Source organism: Hibiscus syriacus, unplaced genomic scaffold (assembly GCF_006381635.1).
Source record: "Hibiscus syriacus cultivar Baekdansim isolate YM2019G1 unplaced genomic scaffold, ASM638163v2 tig00110202_pilon, whole genome shotgun sequence".
Taxonomy (NCBI): Eukaryota; Viridiplantae; Streptophyta; class Magnoliopsida; order Malvales; family Malvaceae; genus Hibiscus; species Hibiscus syriacus.
The window spans coordinates 25,116-45,740 of NW_024062625.1; the positions used below are offsets into that span (position 1 = coordinate 25,116).

The 20,625-nt window shown below is 33.0% G+C and overlaps 2 protein-coding genes across 4 annotated transcripts; both read left to right on the forward strand.

The window, feature by feature from the left end:
• The first annotated feature begins 1,410 nt into the window (after window positions 1-1,410).
• Window positions 1,411-4,568, forward strand: LOC120218977 (TBC1 domain family member 13-like). 2 transcript variants are annotated; one of them, XM_039215838.1, is made up of 9 exons: window positions 1,411-1,790; window positions 1,903-1,995; window positions 2,226-2,330; window positions 2,486-2,641; window positions 2,744-2,932; window positions 3,030-3,158; window positions 3,389-3,568; window positions 3,762-3,878; window positions 3,967-4,568. In XM_039215838.1, exons 1-9 carry the CDS (start codon window positions 1,449-1,451, stop codon window positions 4,144-4,146), a joined length of 1,491 nt encoding a protein of 496 aa, XP_039071769.1. In that variant the 5' UTR covers window positions 1,411-1,448; the 3' UTR covers window positions 4,147-4,568. The 2 variants fall into 2 exon arrangements, with proteins under 2 accessions (XP_039071769.1, XP_039071770.1); XM_039215839.1 differs by having other exon boundaries at window positions 1,416-1,790; window positions 2,744-2,842.
• Window positions 4,569-11,291: 6,723 nt separating this feature from the next.
• LOC120218978 lies at window positions 11,292-12,063 on the forward strand. 2 transcript variants are annotated; one of them, XM_039215840.1, is made up of 2 exons: window positions 11,292-11,686; window positions 11,776-12,063. In XM_039215840.1, the coding sequence occupies exons 1-2, from the start codon at window positions 11,536-11,538 to the stop codon at window positions 12,033-12,035; spliced, it is 411 nt and encodes a 136-aa protein (XP_039071771.1). In that variant the 5' UTR covers window positions 11,292-11,535; the 3' UTR covers window positions 12,036-12,063. The 2 variants fall into 2 exon arrangements, with proteins under 2 accessions (XP_039071771.1, XP_039071772.1); XM_039215841.1 differs by having other exon boundaries at window positions 11,779-12,063.
• Window positions 12,064-20,625: the final 8,562 nt, after the last annotated feature.

Consider the following 20,625-nt stretch of genomic DNA (forward strand, 5'->3'; position numbering starts at 1 on the left):
CTATTTCTTTAGTAGTTTTAATAAATTCTTCATTCTTATGGATGATTGATTTCTCCTGTAATTCATGTTGGCGAATCACCTTTATCATTTAAAACTACTGTTTACGGTATTATAGATAGTTTCATATAAAGTTTTAGGCTTCATTCTGCAAAATTTTGAAATAATAGCTTCTTTTTGACATTTTTGCAAAAAAATCTTTCCAAACAGCCTGCTTCGTCAACTCCCTCTACAACTGCACCTGCAATGTAATTGGCCCGAACCGACAACCAAGTGACGTAAACCAAGTGGAGCAACCCCTGGATGTCACTGCTCATCGTAATATGAAAATTTTGATTCCAAAAATAATGCCTTCCGTTGAGATAAACGAGCAATTCGAAACCCAGAATTGCGAGGGAAGTCACACGGAAGAGTTTAATGACAGTTAAACAACACTTTCCCTTTCCCCATTTTTTCACTGGCCATGGCAACATCTTGCCTGAAGATCAGTCTTTTCTTGATGGCTCCAAGCACTTCCCAGAAGAGTGAGGCGATCCAAGCGACACAGCCGACGGCACGATGAGTCTTGAGAAGTAAAATCCAAGTCACTTGCTTTATGTTTTTGCCTCTGGTTTTCTCCACTGGCCGGAATGCAGCATCGGGGGCGTCGATTTCCACCATCGAGTAGTTTGGGTTCTCCATTTTTACCACCACAGGCGTTCCTTTCTTCGCTTCAGTTGGCCACCAATTGGAAAAATCTAAACTCGGAGCCATTTTCAGTTCACTGGATCTTACTCGGATCTCAAGTGACGGACAAAGAGCAATTTATCAAAAAGAAAAAGGAACCCAAAATTCAGATGGTGAAAGAAGGAAGCTTGAGAGTATCCATTGTGGAGGAGAAAAAGATGGAGTGTTTATAGTGTGAGGGTGGAAGAAGAAGAAGAAATGTCGGTCAAAATGATTTTATGTAATAATGTTAAAATGGTCAAATTAAAATCCATATCAGCATTATTTTATTTCAGTAATTATTAACAGTCTAATGATCAGTTTTTTATAAATTAATAATGTTAGTAATTAATTTGTAAAATTTAAATTAAAAAAATAAAAAATTACTTAAATAGTAATGATCATTTATACAGATTACTCTAATTTAAAAGATAATAATACACTTAAATTTTATTTATTTATTTATTTATTTAATAAATAAAAATGAACAAACATTATACCAATAATTCAAACAGTTTTTTTACACCCATAACTGGAGCAAATCAGGTATGGACCCACCAAACATTCAAACCGTTTATAACTACCAGTCTTCTTCATGGAGCAAAGGAAAGTCCCTCAATCACAACCCATTCTTTTCCGAGTCATGAAACCTATTCCAGAACCTCCCAAAGAAGATTTTCCATGGAACCAAACCACACCCCAACTCTCCCCTGACTCGGTCCCAACTTTCCCACCACGGTGCCACCATGCTCAAAGGCAAAAAGCTCAACCTTCCCGATCGACTCGGCAGTTTACTCGCCGGTTTCGAGGACAAGGATGGTGATAGCGGAGGATCCGGTTCGGCTTTAGATTTGGGTGAAGAGCTTGAGATTATTCAGCCAAACAGATTCAGGTCCGGTCGTGAAAGTGAAAGTGATGATGAAGATGGTGAAGTTCAAGAAGAGGCAATGGTGAAGAGGAAGTTGGAAGTGGATGAAGAATTGGAACATCACGGGCGTCAGCCGAGACACCAAAAAGACGGGTCGGATCATATTTCGGTTGTGAAAACTATTGAAGATGATGAGAAAAGGTCCGATATTGAGTATGAGGTGGGAGATTTAACTGGTATTAGTCTTTTGTTTTATTTCATTTTCTTTTAACATGAAATTATGGTTCCCTTTAACAATCTCAATCCTTATTTTCGTTTTTTGTATAATTTAGATTTCTCAAAAGATGATAAATGTGGGAAAACTGCAAAGAATCGTTGGCACCGGGCTTCCTGATGGTGGAAATTTGCGTCCAACGGTTTGGAAGGTAAATTTCTCCAAAAAATTAAATATGTTCTTAATAAGTTTCTTCATTTATTTGTTAGTGTTGAAGTTAATGGAAACCAGTACGTACATTCATAATTGTTTGGAAAAGAAAATCAACTTACTGAGATTTGTACATTTCACAGGAAAAATGAAAGAGTTTGATTATTTCACATTTAATATTCAAATATTCAGTACAAGTATTTATTGTCTTTGAATGTTAAATTCTTGCAGCTGCTCCTGGGTTACTTGCCTCCATCTCGGGACTTGTGGGAAAAGGAGCTCATTGAGAATCGACAAAAATATGCTAAGCTGAAAGAAGAGCTTCTTCTAACTCCTGTAAGATACTGATTATGATGCAGCATATGTTTAATGAAGAGGTTCTTTTTAATTTAGTTTACCAGAGAATATCTTACATGTTGAATGGAAGTGCACTTTAGGCTTTAGGTAGTATTTTATAAGTTTTATTGAACTAATCTTAATATCCAATCTAGTCAGAACTTGCAAGAATTAAAGAAGAAGCACTTCACTCTAATGAGCATAACAATGCTGATAGTGGTACTGATGGACCACTTATACGGCACGAGATTTCTCACGAAGATCACCCTTTGAGCCTTGGTAAGGCTAGTGTTTGGCATCAATACTTCGAGGTAAATCTCTGTTCATATGGCATCAACCATTGATTGATTATTATTTTCCTTTCATGATATAAGTTTGCGAATGTTTACCATAATGGATGCATTGGTTTCCAGCATATAGATATTGCAGAACAGATTGACCGTGATCTGCAACGCACACATCCTGAAATGAAATTCTTCTCAGGAGAGTCATCATTCAGCAGGAGACACAGGGTATGCCTTTTTGCTTCCTACATCCATGGTGTATTTACTTGTCACCACAATATTTTCAATCTATTAGCAGACCAAATTTCAATATATAGGGTATTTTTGGACTAACAAATAGATTATCAACTATCTACATTAACTCCACTCGGGGTTTGAGGTTTCTCTCTGTGCTGCGAAATATTTCTGTTTACAGGAATCAATGAGGAATATTCTCCTCCTATTTTCAAAACTCAATCCAGCCATTCGTTATGTCCAAGGAATGAATGAGGTCTTGGCACCAATATACTATGTATTTAGCACAGATACAGATGTGCAGAATGCAGTAAGAATCATACTTTATTCTTGCTTTCCTTGCCTTAAGATCACTTATGAAAAAATATTTCATATGATCCTTCTTGTTTATTTGCTAAGGCAGATCAAACCTATGACTGAAAAAAAAATCTTAGTTACAGCAAAAGAACATGCAGTTTCTGAAAATTCAAGCAAATAATTGAGACTTAAGAGCTTTGTTGTAATTGGAATTATATATACTAATTTAATTCCATTATGCAGTCTAATGCAGAAGCAGACAGCTTTGCTTGTTTTGTCCTACTCTTGAGTGACTCAGTAGATCACTTCTGTGAACAATTAGATAACAGTTCTGTGGGCATCCTTTTTACTCTTTCCCGCTTGGCAGAGCTACTGAAAGCCAATGATGAGGAACTGTGGCGTCATCTTGAATTCACAACTAAGGCAAGTTTAATGGAAGTATGAGGTGTTCTTTATAGGGTGTTCAATTACTCGATACATAGCATATCAACTTTTGTTGAAAGTCGACATTTTCATTGTTTCCTCATCCTTGTTAAACCCTTTGATTCATTTTGATTTCTGCTAAGGTACCCCTTCTGCATACTCCTGTGCTTATAACATCTATATTAATGATCAGGTTAAGCCTCAGTACTATGCATTCCGGTGGATAACATTGCTACTTACTCAAGAATTCAATCTCCAATCAATCCTAAGAATCTGGGATTCTCTTCTGAGTAATCCTTTTGGTGTCCAGGTCGGTTTCTCTTTCTTTATCCCTGTATGTTTCAGGTTTTGTAAATTGAAAGAAACACTTTTGTTACAACAAGCTATCCCTTGTGCAGGAAATGCTTCTACGAGTATGCTGTGCCATGCTGCTGTGTGCGAAAAGCAGGCTTTTGAGTGGTGATTTTGCAGCAAACTTAAGGCTATTACAACACTACCCCGATATTGATATAGAACACCTTCTAAAAGTAGCACAGGATATTAGTCCCGACACCTCTTCGTTTTGTCTGACTTTGTAAATTCATACCTTATCCACTCTTGCATACAAAGCTTATCTTTTGACATTCTTTGCAATACTGAAATGGTATTGATCACCAATCCTACTGTTTATTCTTAAAACCATATTTTTTTTCTTTCATTATTGTTAGATTTGTAATTATCTTAGAAACAACCGAGTATTTTATAAAGAGTTGACCGGCTTTTACTTTCCCCACTAGAGAACAGATTAGTCTTCCTTGTGCAGTAAGCCACACCCTGAAACTTGGAAGAGGTTGTTAAGGGCTTTATTGAGACAAAATACAGAACCCTTATGGTCACCGGGAAGGAAAATAAGTTCATCGATTCGAATACCAAATGGTTAATCTTTCAGTTTATGTGTAAAGATCAAACTATTTATGTATAGCAGCATGTTGCAATCCTATAGATGGTTGTGGTTCAATTACCAACGCTTTGACTACCAATCCTTGCATTACTAATTTGGTGCACTGAAACCAAAAGCTTCAATTTTTGGTGATTTGCAAAATCTAAAACAGAAAAAATTATATGTAATGATGAAGAAAATTTATTATAATATTAAAATAATACAAGAAATTTGTGTTTCTACGACTCACACTAAGTGAGATAATAATTCTCTCTAAATAAAATCCTAAAATGCATTAATTGTTTATAAGATTATAAAATTATATAGGAAGAAGTTCAGTTTTATACGGATTTAATATATACGAGTTACATCGTAAAATTTTCAAACTGAATAAAAAAAATTGAATCATAAAACTCTAACAATTAGATCATTTTATTTTATAAATATCCAAATTTATTTCAACTTCTTTCATGTATAGTTCAATACATTTTAAAATATTCTATTGGATGATCTTCTACCCTACTAAATAATAATAATGTTAAATTTTAGTTTCTTATACTTAAATGCCTAAATCATAATCTGCCAACCCATTACTCCTAATCTGTTTGACTTGCCAAGTTATGTGAATTATAATCTACCCTTTCAGTTCCTTGTAAGACCAAAATATGTTCCCTATGGTAACTGGAAACCCCATTTTCTATTTCCACGGAGCTTTGTTGTCTAAATTTATTATTGTAGCTTGAGCAGTACGTGTAAAACCCAAAGTTCCGCCATTGACTTGTTTGTATACTACTTTGTTTGGTCGATGGAGCAAGCAATTTGTAGAAAAGTATAGCAAGTGGATTCCATCCATAACCTTTGTCGACCAAAACCTCTTTTCTTGGGTAAATCATGACCGTAAGATGGTCTAAGGCGTAGGGCTTTCACCCATTCAGCCTAAAATGTTATTTTACTTTGGAAAAAGGGTCATGCATTCTTACTTTAGGTCATGTCCGCCCGCAATTTTCCTACATACTCATTCATTACGGTCTAAAAGGAATAGAAATGTGCTTTCACATTCTCCACATCAAGCCTTTAACGTGTGGCTACAAATTAAGCTCCAGAGCATAGGATTGAAAGCTTTCATTTTATGTCTGGGCATGATTAACGTTTTGTGCGAGCCAAGTTGAATTTCAAACCACAATAATAAACAAGTAAAACAACTTTACCTCTAGATTTTTATGAGTGTGACAATGATTCGATTTGATGTAAAATCGAAACTTGACTCAGATGAATAGAAATTTGGATAAGGAATTCTCACCCTGGAACAGGTAGTGTGATTGTTGGTAATGGTAATTTTCTACCAATACTGAAGAGTAGTCACTCTTTCTTTTGTGCTAATTCCAATAGGTTTCTTTTAAATAAATTATTGTATGTTCCTAATATCACTAAAAATATGTTATATGTTTCCAAATTCACTCGGGACAATCAGGTTCTACTTGAATTTTATCCTAATTTATGCCAAGTTCGAGACTTGCGCACTCGAAAAATTATGTTAAAAGAGAGTGAAGATGGAGGACTGTATAAATTTAATGTTGCTATGAATAAGTCTGTTGAAAATGACGCCTGTCTGCATATTAATAATTCTGCTCATATTAATTTTGCTTGTGATAATTCTGCTCGTATTAATTCTGCTTGTAATAATTCTGCTCATATTAATTCTGCTCATATTAATTCTGCTTGTAATAATTCTGCTTGTATTGATAATGCTGCTCATAATTTTTTGCCTTCAATAAGTTGTCATATTGTTAATACTAGAGTGTCTATGGATATATGGCACAAAAGGCTTGGCCACCTTTCTAAAGAGTTTTTAGTTTCTGCTCTAAAACACTACAATATAGTTCCCTTTGATGCTAATAAAGAACAAATGTCGTGTAAAGCTTGTCAACTTGCTAAGTCACATAAATTTCCATTTGTTGATTCACACACTTGTTATACACAGCCCTTAGAGCTTGTTGTATCTGATGTATGGGGCCCTGCTCCTGTGTACTCTAATGGGTTTAGGTACTATGTTGCTTTTATTGATGCTCATAGTAGGTATACTTGGATTTATTTTTTAAAACAAAAGTCTAAGGTCAAGTCTGTTTTTCCTCAATTTCATAGACAAGTAGAAAGGCAGTTTGATGTCAAGCTCAAAGTGTTTCAGCCAGATGGAGGAAGTGAGTTTGGTGTTCTTCAAGCCTACATGAAGGAGCAAGGCATTGTGCACAGGATGTCATGCCCTCACACTTCAGAACAGAATGGCTTGGTAGAAAGAAAGTATCGACAAATAGTTGAGGTAGGTCTTTCTATGTTAGCTCAAGCTTCAATGCCTTTAAGTTTCTGGAATGATGCTTTCTCTCGTGCAGTATTTCTTGTTAATTGGTTACCTACACGGGCATTGTCTGGCATCTCACCATATGAAAAACTTTTTCACAAAACACCAGATTATAGTTTTTAAGGGTTTTTTGATTGTGTGTTACCCATTTCTAAGACCTTATAATCAACATAAATTTCAGTTTCGGTCATCTGCTTGTGTCTTTTTGGTTAATCTCCTACTCATAAGGGATACAAATGCTTAGATTCTAGTGGTCGAGTCTATGTATCAAGACATGTTCGCTTTGAAGAGAATGAGTTCCCTTATCAACAGCTTCAAAACCTTTCTAGTATCTCTACTCCATCAATGATATACAGTCCTACTAAAACTGAACAAAGGTGTTCAAGTGTCAAAAATATTATCTCCCAAGATAGTTTGTTTTATCATTCATTTCTTTCTTCCACTAACACACACAGTCACAAGTTAGTCTTACCATATTCCTTACTACCACAACAAATATCAGAGTTGTCATCACCAATATCAACACCTCATCCTTCAAAACTACTATCTATTACACCTTCAACATCATCACATTCATTCACTTCATCACCACCCAATGTACCTTCATCACAACCATCCACATCATTTTCATCTCGTCCGTTCACAACTACTACATCACTACAACCATCTTCATCTCCATCATCTACATCACTACCATCATCTTCATCTCCATCTCCATCTCCATCATCTACGTCACTACCACCATCTCCATCTCCATCTCCATCATCTACATCACTACTACTATCTCCATCTCCATCTCCATCTCCATCACCACCACCACCACTGTCACGACAACTTCAGAATACACATTCCATGGTTACTCGTGGGAAGGCTGGCATTTTCAAGCCCAAAATATTGCTTGCTGAGACATGTCCTCAAGAGCCAACAAATGTCTATGAAGCATTGCAGCATCCTGCTTGGTGTGAGGCTGTTCAAAGTGAATATACTACTCTGATGAAGAATGGTACATGGGAGTTCAAGCCTTTTCCATCAACACGCAAAGCAGTGGGTTGCAAGTGGCTTTTTAAAGTGAAGAAGAAGCCTGATGGGTCAGTTGCCAGGTTGAAGGCTCGTCTGGTTGCCAAGGGCTATTCATAAATGGCTGAGAGAGATTTCTCTGAGACATTCAGTCCAGTTGTTCGAGCGAGTACAATTAGGACTGTTTTGGCTATTACTGTTATGAAAAATTGGCCACTTAGGCAGATAGACATCAACAATGCATTCCTCAATGGAAGATTAACTGAGGAAATTTACATGAGACAGCCTCCGGGATTTGAGCAGAAAAGTGAATATGGAAAGGAGTTAGTGTGTTGTTTAAGAAATGCACTTTATGGGCTCAGGCAAGCTCCTAGGGCTTGGTTTGAGACCTTGAGGAAATTCCTGGTTGAAAGCCTTGGTTTCACTGTTTCAAAAGCTAACTCTTCTTTATTTATTAGAAATTCAGCATGTTCTCAAGTATTATTAATGGTATATGTTGATGATATAGTTATCACAGGAAGTCAGGTGATAGAAGTGGATGTCGCAATGCAAGCAATTAATAAGGAGTTCTTACTCAAATATTTGGGTCAGTTAGAGCTTTTTCTTGGAATACAAGTTGAACATACTTCAGAAGGGTTGATTTTAAATCAGAAGAAGTATATTTATGATTTTTTGAAAAGCTCGAACCTAGATGAGTCAACACCTACGCCTATGGTCCTTACTCCTAAGCTTAAGGCAAACGACGGACAGTTGTTTGGAGATGTTCATCTCTATCGTAGCATTGTAGGAGGCTTGCAATATGTGTGTTTAACAAGGCCTGACATAGCCTATGTTGTTAAGAAGGTTAGTCAGTACATTAATAGCCCATTTGATATACATTGGAGAGCAGTAAAGCGCATTTTGAGGTATCTCAGTGGCACACTTGAGCATGGTCTGTTTTTCACTCAAGCTGGAAACTTTAGTCTAGTCTGCTACACTGATGCAGACTGGGCAGCCTCGGTGGAAGATAGACGATCCACAACAGGTTACTGTGTATATCTTGGGGGAAATCCAATTGCATGGTGCTCCAAGAAGCAAAGTGTTGTCTCCAGGTCTACATCAGAAGCGGAATATAGAAGTCTTGCTAATTCTGTCTCTGAATTAATTTTGATTGAACAACTACTTGATGAAATTGGGGTTAGAGTAGCTGAAAACCCAGTTGTGTGGTGTGATAACACCTCTACAATTTCTATAGCAGCAAATCAGACACACCATGCTCGTATAAAGCATGTAGAAATTGATATTCATTTTGTGAGGGAGAAAGTTCTGGCTGAACAGCTGAGTATCAATTTTGTGCCTTCTGCAGAACAGGTGGCTGATATACTCACCAACCGTTGCCACCTGCAATATTCAGTAATATGCGCTCTCGTCTTAGTGTAAAATCATGGACAAAAATCAATGGTTGCGGTCATAAGGAGCAGATTTGAGTTGCCAGGAAAATGTTGAAGTAGCAATTCAAGTCATTAGAAAACCCGAAGAATGTTAGAGTATTATAATACAACTGTTTGTAGCTGATTAGTTGTAAATGTTTTCGGTTAGTTTGTTATAACTGAAGCTTGAGCAGTTGGGCTAGTTAGTTGGGCTAGTTGTTATATATAGTGGGTCTGTCCACTATTAATAACCCATAAGATTATTTTGCATTTTACATATTACTGTATGTACTTCGTTTCTTCAGTTTACTTTAGAAAATATTATCTCCTTTCTTCTGTTGAGTCTCACTTTCCCTTCCCGTTTGCTTTGTTAGTTTATTGTTGTTCTTCTGTCACTTTACCTCTTGATTTTATGAGTGTGACAATAATTCGATTTGATGTAAAGTCGAAACTTGACCCATACGAACAGAAACCTGGATAAGGAACTCCCTTATCCGAATTCAATTAGTGTTGCCAAGAAAACTAAAAATCTTGTATAAATCATTGTTATGCTCAAAATCACATGACACCCAATGATAGATATAATTTTTTTTGAGGTGGATATACATGCATTAATAACTTAAAATTTATATAAATAATCATAAATAAAATTTTAAAATTGATACAATTAATAAAATAAATATTTAACATAAAAAAATTATATTTTAAAGTATATATGTGTCCGCTAAGTAAAGTGAATCAGTCACTAATGACACCCACTTGTGCTAAAGTTATTATTATTTTTTATCAGTTTCCTGTTTCCTCCTAATACGTAACATCACATGATTTCGATGTTTATTTCATCAGTTTCCCATTCTTTGTCCAACTATATTTTAAAATCAGTATGTATCTGGTTGCTTACTGCTAGAGGACAATGAAGCCACAAAGAGCAGACTTTATTTTTCATTTTTAATCTCTGGTAAATTATTTCCATCAAAGTGAGGAAACCAAGTTATAATTAAAGATATTTTATTGTTTAATAAACTCTTCGTTATAAAATAAGCTAAGAAATTTATAATATTTTTTGTTAAAAAATACTATTACGTGTAAATTTAACATTTCAATTTAAATTTTACAAATCTAATAATATAATGATTTATAAATGAAAATTTTAAAACTTTTCATAAATATGTAAAATTTAATTTTTAAACATTTTAATTTACAACCTTTTTCATTTTTAATTTGTAGTAACTTGTCAAAGCTATAAGCAAACTCTAAAGTCCAAGACTTGAGCATGGCAGAGTCTGAGACATCATGGATGACACAATGCAAACGAATCTTCAAAGGTGAATTAACCAATAATTATTCAGCAGACAAAACTGTGTATATAAGAGCGTGAAATTCACTCTCGAATGGAAAATTAAGGGAGCATATGAGGAGAACCATTTGTGTAGAGTTTGTATGAGTTTTGCAGACAAAAGCAAAGGTTTGTCTGTCATCGTACATTACAGATCGTTGTCCGTTCTTGTTTTGCCTCCCGTTTCGATTATTCCCTTAAATAGCCTCCTTGACACCGTTGAAAAATGTTCCAATTTTTGCCCATTTCGCAACAAACTAATTCAACTTTTCTTCACAAAAAATGGAATATAGGAAAGCGAATGAAAATGCAACGACCCAACCTTTCGCGTATGTATCAACTATCCTTAACCGATTTTACAGGTAAACAAACATTAAAATTGTTACCAACAACCCTAACAAACAAACGGATGAAATTCGGTATTATCACCTCATAATCCAGACGTTAATCTCCTAACATAGACATGGATTTCCAAATCCGATTGGTATTATACTAAAAAAATACAAAACCTAAATATGAAGCGTCCGGATCACGAGCTGCCAAATTTGGTGGAAACAGATATTGGGTGACCATATAACTGATGTCATCAGCACGGGGTTTGGTTTTCTCGTCGGGGCATTGCCGTGTAGTGCACGAGGAGCAGTTAAGAGATCCCAACAACGCCACTCATCCCTTTGCATTTCAGTTTTTCATTACACCGATTTTTACAGAAAATATATTAAAAACCCACCAATCAGGCCTGCCTTCCCTTCCTAGACATATAAATCATTGGCCATTTGATCCCCAACATTTTATTCAATTATTCAGGCCACGTTTATGTTATAAACCATCATTCTACTTATCCCTCTGTAAACACCACATCTCTTTTCACCCATTTTAACCTCCAAAAATATTTTTTTTCCATTGGGGTTTGAGATTTTAGTTGAAAATATGGCTTCGATGTTGAGTTCTCAAGGAATGGTGTTAGCCACAGCTATGGCAGTCTCTGGCACTGTAATTCTACTTGCTTTTCGTCTTCAGAAATCTTTGGATCAAATCTCACTGCCTTCTCAACAAGCCCTCCGTTCCTGCATATCTTCTGGTACAAATCTATACAAAACGATTGCATGAATATGTGTTGAACATAGTGTTTACATAATTATTTTTTAACTTTTTTGGTTTGTTTTAAAGAAGGGAAGAAGAAGACGAAGAAGAAGAAAGTGCACTTTGCTGAGGATGTGATGGATCCAAGGAGCGATGGTGCAGAGTTCAGGAAACAGCTGAAGAATCGTGTTAGAATCAACAATTCAGCGGCGTCGGCTTTGAATTCTACACCGAAGTTCAAGAAATTTGGTGGAGGTAAAGATAGAGGAATTCCTGCTAATAGAGTTGCTCTGTACAATGGAATTCTCAGGGATCGTGGTGTTCAACGATTAGCTTACTCGTACTGAAAAACAAATTAGATGGAAAAAAACACAGATTTTGATTTTTCACTACAGTTTGTGTCTGTAGTTTGTAATTTTGTGAATAGTAAAAACTTCTCTTTTTCTTTTTTCATTCCCACTGTATTTCTTGTATATTTTTTTTTTCTTACTTTTATCTATTTTATGTTCCTTTCTTAAGTCTGTTCATGCTTATCCTTCTAACATCTCCGACATTTAAATATAATTTTTAACATGTCTCGAAATTAAGATTATATATTACAAGAAATCAAATTATTTTATATTAAAAATTTTAAAAATTAAATTCTAAAGTTCAAATAAATTAAATTTTTATTTATTAATTTTAAATTTTGAAAAATAAAATATAATTTTACCTACAAAATAAAAGTTCAGAACCATAATAGCACTTAGTGGCTCCATCCCCATTTTAAACGCTAGCGCTTTGACTTGGTCAGGTCTACGTCCTGTTTCCCTCTATTTCTTTTTGGGTTAAATTCATGATTTAATTAGATATCTAACTGCTAATTAACAATGTATTATTGAAATTTAAGTTATAAAAATAAATAAAGATTATTTTTAACATTAAAATTTTAGCTTGAACAAATATTAGATGATAGATCCGGTCATGATCACCTCTCATGAATTCAAATAAATGATTAAACTAAAAAATTAATTTACAGTCGACGGATGGACCAGACATTTATTAAAATAACACCACAAACATATATAATATTTATATATTATTTTTATTTTTATTTTTCATGTCATTATTTAATCATAATATAATTAATTTTAAATTTCACTTCATCTAAAATATATAAAATTCTAATTTAATATTTCAGCTTTAGTTAAATAAAATTATTATGAACCATATGATAAAGATAACGATTAAACGTAACAATTGTATAATTTAATTTTTTTAGAATAAATCTAGGTTCGAATCTTAACTTGAATCTCACAAAATAATTAAATTATTTAAATACTAACATCACAACAAAAAAATAATTAAATAAACTGTAGGACCACTAGAATTTAAAAAGAGAAATAATATATAAATTATTAAATATGTCAAAATTTTAAACAGAGATATTAAAGTAAATTGAATTTAATCTTGCTTTGATTGATCCCATTATCATTGTGATATAAAAAAATATATAATATTTTTATTTATAGATAAATAGAGATCACTTATTTTTTATATGTTATCCAAAATTATGGGGTTTATCAAGGACACTCGACGGTTAGGTGAATGAGACAAGTAAATGAATGAAAGCCTCAAAAGAGAAGAGAATTTGCAACTGAAAAAATAATTGGGAATTGTTGAACTGAATTTGGGACACAATCGTTTTCTTTCTTTTTCTTTTTTATATTTATTTTATTTTTAATATTTGAAGTTATATTTGTGAGGGCGGCCTGCTAATTAAAATTGACTTGTTTTTTCTATAATTAATGAAATATAGTTGTCGATCATTTTTAATATGTACTAATTACGCACCTAAAGTGCTCTCGTAAATATAATCGAGGTAGCTCAAAAGAATTACGAGTTGGTTTTTCCAATGAATGATGAGCCAATAATCAGGGCCTAATTTCGCAATAAGGTTAATGTTAATATATACGTTATTTATACCTTCAGTGGCCCTTGTCTTGTCCCCAACATGTTTGAGCGCTGATTAGAAAAGCCATGTGAACATCTTCATACATCAACCAATCACATTTATGCAAAAGGAAGGGAGAGGTATCATATTATGGAGACTTAATTAAAATATAAGTATTAAATTCTATATTCTTTGTTCAAAAATGTCTAATATTTATTCCGATATCATTTAAGGTGTTTAGAGTTACATTCTATTATTATTTTAAGATTACCTCATTAATGATCGTAAAAAAAATCTTTCACTCAATCGATCTATAATATTAATTTATTATTAATATTTAAAAGAAACATAAAATTTTAAATTCTTTTAAAAAGCCTAAATTATATTTTAATTCCTCTCAAATCTTCTTTAAACAAGTAGACGATTAACGATGGTTTAGACGGGGTGTAATTTTATCCGATGAAAACGAACAAACGATAATTTGAAGAAAAAAAAAACTCATAGAAAAGTTCCAATATCTTTTAACTCATTTTCGTCTTGTAGTAATCTAGGAACATTAAAATCTCTTTCATCTTTATTAGAAAAATATCTCCAAACCTAATAAATAACCAAAATATGAAGAAACAAGCATGCATAACCATAATTAATTAGACTACAAATACGTAGTTAAATATGTTTGACTCGTGAATGTAGGGGTTAAATTTAGACGTCTAGTGATGTAATGTATGTAGAGGCAAATCGAAATCCAATTTAATAGATCTCATATGTTAAACAAATAAGGTTTAATGAATGATGAAATCCGCGGTGAATAATAATTGGGAGCTGCCGCACAAAGGCAGTGGAACATGACACATCCCCAGGCTCCAATCAAAGGTAACCACCTCAGTAAAAAAGGCACATGACATAACACAATCACATGGTAATAATATAAAGATGCTGATTTAGATGCTTCCCTAGATCCTTTTTCCCCTCCATTACCTCACTAATTAACCTCTTTAAACATTATTTAATTTCCCAATTTTAAATAAAAACAGAAGAGCCAATGTCTTTCATGTTCTTTTACATGTTCTGTCCCTCTCTTTTTTTAATGAAGTGGTCCCCTGTGCCCCCACCTCTCCAATTCAGTCAGAAAAAAAGAGCCAATACTTTTTCGCTTAAGTTGGCCTTCTCAACCAACTTAATTAAGATAAATTACCCCAGAATTTGATCGAAACCCCATTTTGTTATGAGCTCGATAATTTGAAAGAATTTAAGTGGGTGAAGTAAGCTGATTTAGTGGGAAGGCAGGCGGTTTGAAGATAAGGATCAACGCCATTAAATTACTAAATAAGATTTGATCATGGGTTTTTGGCCACTTGATTTAGTGGTGATGACGTTATGTTGATGTTGCCATTAATTTGTCAAATGTTTGGAACAATTCTAACATTACTTTCCACAAAAGAAACTGAATTTAACCTTCCAGAGCAATTGATAAAGCGAAACGCGTATAATCGATTAGTTTACCAACAAAATTAATTTTGGAAGACGGTCCACATTAATTCCAAATCTTTTATGAGTTGTGTCAACAACTTCAGATTAAACAAACTTTCTTTCTGAACTGGGTGCAATGTTGCATCATTGCATGCATATGTGTGCTTAAAAGTTTCATATTGATTGAAAAAAATAATTTAATTATTATATTTTAGTTTTAAAATTTATCATTTGTAGGTTATACGAATAACTAATAAAACTAACAATAACTTTGATTTTTAGTCTAGGAATATGATATCGAAAACGGCGTTCGTTACGGCCCAAAAGGGGGGGATAACGACAATGAGTAACATGGGTAAAAATGGTAACTTCACGCACTAACATGGTAAAAACTTTTAAATGTTTTTAAATTTATAATAATTAAGATGTTATAATAATTTAATTTTTTTTAACAAATCTTACCTAGAGAGAGGGGCAAAAGAATTTTGCTCTTAATATGTATTAAACTCATAACCTAAGAGAGGAAAAATGTATCAATTGAGAGTTTTTTACCACATACTTGTTCACCATAATAATATTTATTAAACAAACAATCAATTGATAAATGTTTTTTTTAAGTATTACAAGGTGAAGATGTTTGAATATCTTTTGTTATTAAATTTTGATTTGAATTCTATTTTGTTTTTATTATATTTCTTGTATTATTTTTTTCATTAAAAATAGAAAATTAAGTTTGAGTAGACTTTATAACTACATATGTTTCTTTTTGTATTTAAGTAATTATCTCTACAAATAAATAATATAGATTAATATTAGAAGTTAAATCGATTATGTAAATCCTCTTGTATTCTTTTTTCAAATAATACATTTTTTCCTTGTTGTTGTGATTTTTCTCGTTAAAGATTTTTTCACATAAAATTTGATATCAAATTTTGTCTCTTTTATTTGTGTAATCACTATTTATCATTTTCTTATTATAAATTAATATCAGAGCATCTAAATTATTTGTCCCGGTCATGGTAATGACATCTTTTAACTATGAAATTTTATTGCTCGATGGTAACATCAAATTCATGTTATAGCAAGTGAAGATGCATACCGATTTGTGTATATGAATTTGAACCATATCCTACTATGATTAGACAAGACATTTTCAATATTGACACTTGACGAAAAGCAGTGTGAGGATCGAAAGGTCTTATCGTAATTACATTTTTATATCTTTATTTCTATTGTTTAGCTGAAGGTATATCTTTGTAGACTTATAAATTATCTTTAAAGAAATTATCTCAATTTTAGAGATCATGAAGGTTAAATATGATAAAGAGGTTATGTTAATAACTCTAAAATTGAGTTAAAATTTAAGAACACATAAATAAACATATTATTATTACAAAAGAAAGAAACATAATAAAGTTGTTTTTATTAATATGAGGTAAGTACAATATAATATTTATTTTAAGACGACTGTCGACCATTTGATATTAAACTCATACCCTTAACATTTATTGTGCTCGAACCCGATGTCGTTTAATTCATGTAGGAACATAATAAAGTTGAATTCTACATGTTGTAGAATAGGAATTAAAATGATGGTACAGATCGTAAGGGAAAATAATAACAAAAAATTAAGAAAACTAATGTAATTAAAGATTATGATGATATTGAATTTCTAATTATTATCAATAAAGACTCTAAGTATGTTTATATTTATATAGTTAATAATAAAACATTTGTTATATATTTTTGAATCGGCTCTTGAGGAAAACGTTTAATGTGAGATTTTACATTAACTATTATAGAACCATAACTATTAGTATAACTTTTACAATTAAAATTTGGATTATTATTTCAAACTAACATTAAAAAAATAATTTTATAAGTGATGTATAATATTAATATTTGTAATTAAATATACGTTATATAAATATCAATTGCGATTTTTTTAACTAACAATGCGTCAAACAATAATTCTTAAAATGTATGTAACTTTTAATTTTATAATCAAAACCATGATATAATAGCCAAAGAGATGTCATATTCATGTTCGAGTCACATCATTCATATATATATATATATATATTAAAATTTATGATGTGTTTAAAAAATATCAAATAATTAAATTTAAATGTAATTATACTGTTAAGTTAATCGATTGACGGAATCGGCCAAGAGGGTGTGAATTGGCAATTAAAATTTTGTGAAAACTTTTGCAGAAAATTGAAAGTAATTGCACAACGATTTAGAGTGGTTCAAATTTATCAACCAAAGTCTACGCCCACTACCTTAGCTATCCACACTAAGGATTTTCCAACAAATTCACTAATTTGTTCTTTCTTTTGAGGCCAAAGAGACAACCTTACAACTCCCTCAAGAATATACCCCAATTCTTGAGAACACTCTTTTCTCAAAGAGAATATTACAAATTTGCAAACTCACAAGAAAAACCTCACAAGGCAAATATGTTTGCACAATTCTAGAACAAAGAAAGAACACTCAAGAAATAAATACAATTGAGCACAATAAGTGTTCTTGAAAGCAAAATGAATATTGAATGAAAAATAGGCTTGAAATGCTCAAACTTGAGGTTTGATGCTTTCTCGTTGATTCTCTCTTGATTCTAGTTGCTTGATGTTTCTAGTTGTTGATCAGTGGCTTCTAAGCTTGTTTAAATACATCTTGAATCACTTTTGAACGTTGGAGATGATTAGTGGAGTCAATAGAGTCGTTTAAGTGTGAAAACAATTAATTAAGCAGTTGGGAGCGTTAGTGAATCGATGCATACCCATGGTGCATCGGTGCATCATTGTAAAATTCAAATATTTTGACCGTTAGACCCTTAGTGCATCGGTGCACTAAGAGTGCATCGATGCATCAAGTGCATTCGATGTTTCAAAATAGCCAGAGTGCATCGATGCATGACTGGTGCATCGATGCATCAAATGCATTCGATGTTTTCATAACATCCTCAGTGCATCGGTGCATGGTATGTGCATCGATGCATGAAATGCATTCGATGTTCAATTTAAGTCATGGTGCATCGATGCATGGATTGGTGCATCAGTGCTTCACTCTGAAAAATTGATTTTAGGCTTGATTTTGGTTCAAAATACTTGTGAAAATTGTTTCAAAAATATATTAAGTATAAAACACAAATTTACACATTTAGTAAGGTTTGAAATTGATTTAAAAGACTTGGAGTAATAATTTGATATTCGAGTAATTAAATCGAATATACTTTTCAAAATTATTTGTAAAATCTTAAAATTCATTTAACTTAATTTTTTATATCGAAACATCAAAATGTTTTCAACAATCTCCTTCTTTTTGATATAACAAAACTCTTGAGTAATTTTAAGATTTTCTTTGAAAATAAGTTTTGAAATCAATGTTGAAAATTACTCCAAATTACTCCCCCTTACTATAACACTTCTCCCCTTTAAAACTTTTAACACTTAACACTTCTCCCCTTTTTGTTAAATCAAAAAGACTTAAAATCGATTTAAACAAGGTTTTGAAAACATAGCCAATTGATTAAATATCTATATATATATAGCTTAAGCTGCTAAGATCACAATCAAAAGAGAGATTAGCCATTAGTTTCATAATCAATATTCATAATAAAATGTGAAATGGTAAATTGATCATATTTCAACTAAAAAGTAAATGATGCATATATTGTAACAAACCAAAATATATATGAAATAAAATATCAAACAGTCATCCAACAATCAAAGAAAGCCAATCCAAAATGTTTTAACAATTTAAATTCAAGTTCAATCCAAAAACAATCAAAGCAAGATAAGTCTATTCATCCATTGAAGGATCGGGAGGAGGAGGAGGGTAACGAGCTCTCATCTCAAGTGAGAGTGCATCCAAACGATCATTCATATCTTGTTGTAGAGCTCCCAAGGTAGAGAGCTGGGACTCAATTAATGTGAAGCACAAATCCATGGACGCATACCGTAAATCAAATGTCTCCAAAAACGAACGAAAATACGGAGGCATTTGATCTTCTTGTGGAGCTGGTTCCGGTGCAGGCTCGTCATCAGGTATGTGATCATCGATGTCTTGCATAAGTTGTTTAAATTCAGGATCATCGTCAATAGCCGGATCCGGAGGAGGAGGAGCACGAGAGGAGCTAGGAGCAGTTCGTGAGGAACTAGCTCCCGGAGTTTGCTTGCCGGGTCTAAAAACCCATTGACCGGTTACCTCATCTTGTTTCTAATCCGCTTTCTTCAAGGATGTGTGATTGATTTGATTTTGGAGTGGGATAGGATTGTCGAGAAAGACTTCTAGACCAAGTTTGATAAAGAGGTTACTAAGAAGACATCCATAAATCAATGTTTCAACATGTTTTGAAGGAACAATGTTTACGATGTCCACTAGTTGACTGAATATAATGTGGGGCAGATTTATTTTGATTTTATTTTTAATACAATACATCCACCATAAATCCCTAGCACGAAGTGTGGAGTACCTACCTCCGGATGGTCTAAACCACCAAGAGATCATCAAATGGAGAAAACGATCGTGATGAGATCGTAGAGTACTAACACTGGAGTTTGGAACATAGGGATATTCTACATTTTCATTCTCATTATATACACCACTATCATCTAACCCAAATCGTAAAGCTATAGTCTCGGGGTTAATATTGATATATTGGCCTAAAAGATAGGATCTAATGGCTATAGTTCCACATTGGGTTTCATTTTGAATACACACCGCATTGGAATAGAAAATACGGACCAATTGTTGATAGACGATAGGTTTAAGCTGAAACAATTTATCAAACTTCCAAGCTTTAAGATTCCGAAGGTATTCGAAGTCAATGTCAACCATGGTTTGAAGCGGAATACGCTCTTCTCGAATTCTATAAGTTTGGAAAGAATTTTTGTACCTAGAGTACAAATTCGTCTCTATGACACTCAGACATGTTAAAACAAGATCCTAATAGGGATGAAGGTGGAGGAGGAACAGGATTAGGAGGTTGGTTTGAACGAGAACGACTCGATGAAGTTCTATGGCGTTTAGGATTTGACATTGTTTAAAGGAAATCAGAATAAGGAACATCACCTGCAATTTAAAACACATGTATGCACAATCAATCCCAAAACTCAAATGAGTCCTCAATAATTCAAGGTTCTCTAAACCATATCCTAATGGGCATGTTTTGAAAAACTATTTGAAAACAATATTTGATTATAATATAGTTTTTATGACAAAAACAATTAAATCAAAAATATTTCTGATTTTCAAATTTCAATTTTTTTTAATTTCGAAATTCAAATCAATTTTGAAAAATTGTGTGTTTTTGATGAAATTGGTTGTTAAAACTTGTTTAGAATCAACAATCAATAAATGCCCGATATAATGTACATTCTATAACTAATTAAACTAATTCTAAAATCAAAAATTTGTAAAATAGAGGTTTTCAGAAAAATACCTTGAAAATTCGGATTGAGAGGGATGAGGAGTTGTTTTGCACGATTTAATGATTGAAGCAGGTTTGAAAATTGAAAAGCTTGAAG

Coding starts and splice junctions, on each gene's coding strand:
- LOC120218977 (XM_039215838.1), top strand. CDS start 1,449: ATGCTCAAAGGCAAAAAGCTCAACCTTCCCGATCGACTCGGCAGTTTA. Junction 1,996..2,225: donor TGCGTCCAACGGTTTGGAAG/GTAAATTTCTCC, acceptor AAATTCTTGCAG/CTGCTCCTGGGTTACTTGCC. Junction 3,159..3,388: donor ATACAGATGTGCAGAATGCA/GTAAGAATCATA, acceptor TCCATTATGCAG/TCTAATGCAGAAGCAGACAG.
- LOC120218978 (XM_039215840.1), top strand. CDS start 11,536: ATGGCTTCGATGTTGAGTTCTCAAGGAATGGTGTTAGCCACAGCTATG. Junction 11,687..11,775: donor CCGTTCCTGCATATCTTCTG/GTACAAATCTAT, acceptor TTTGTTTTAAAG/AAGGGAAGAAGAAGACGAAG.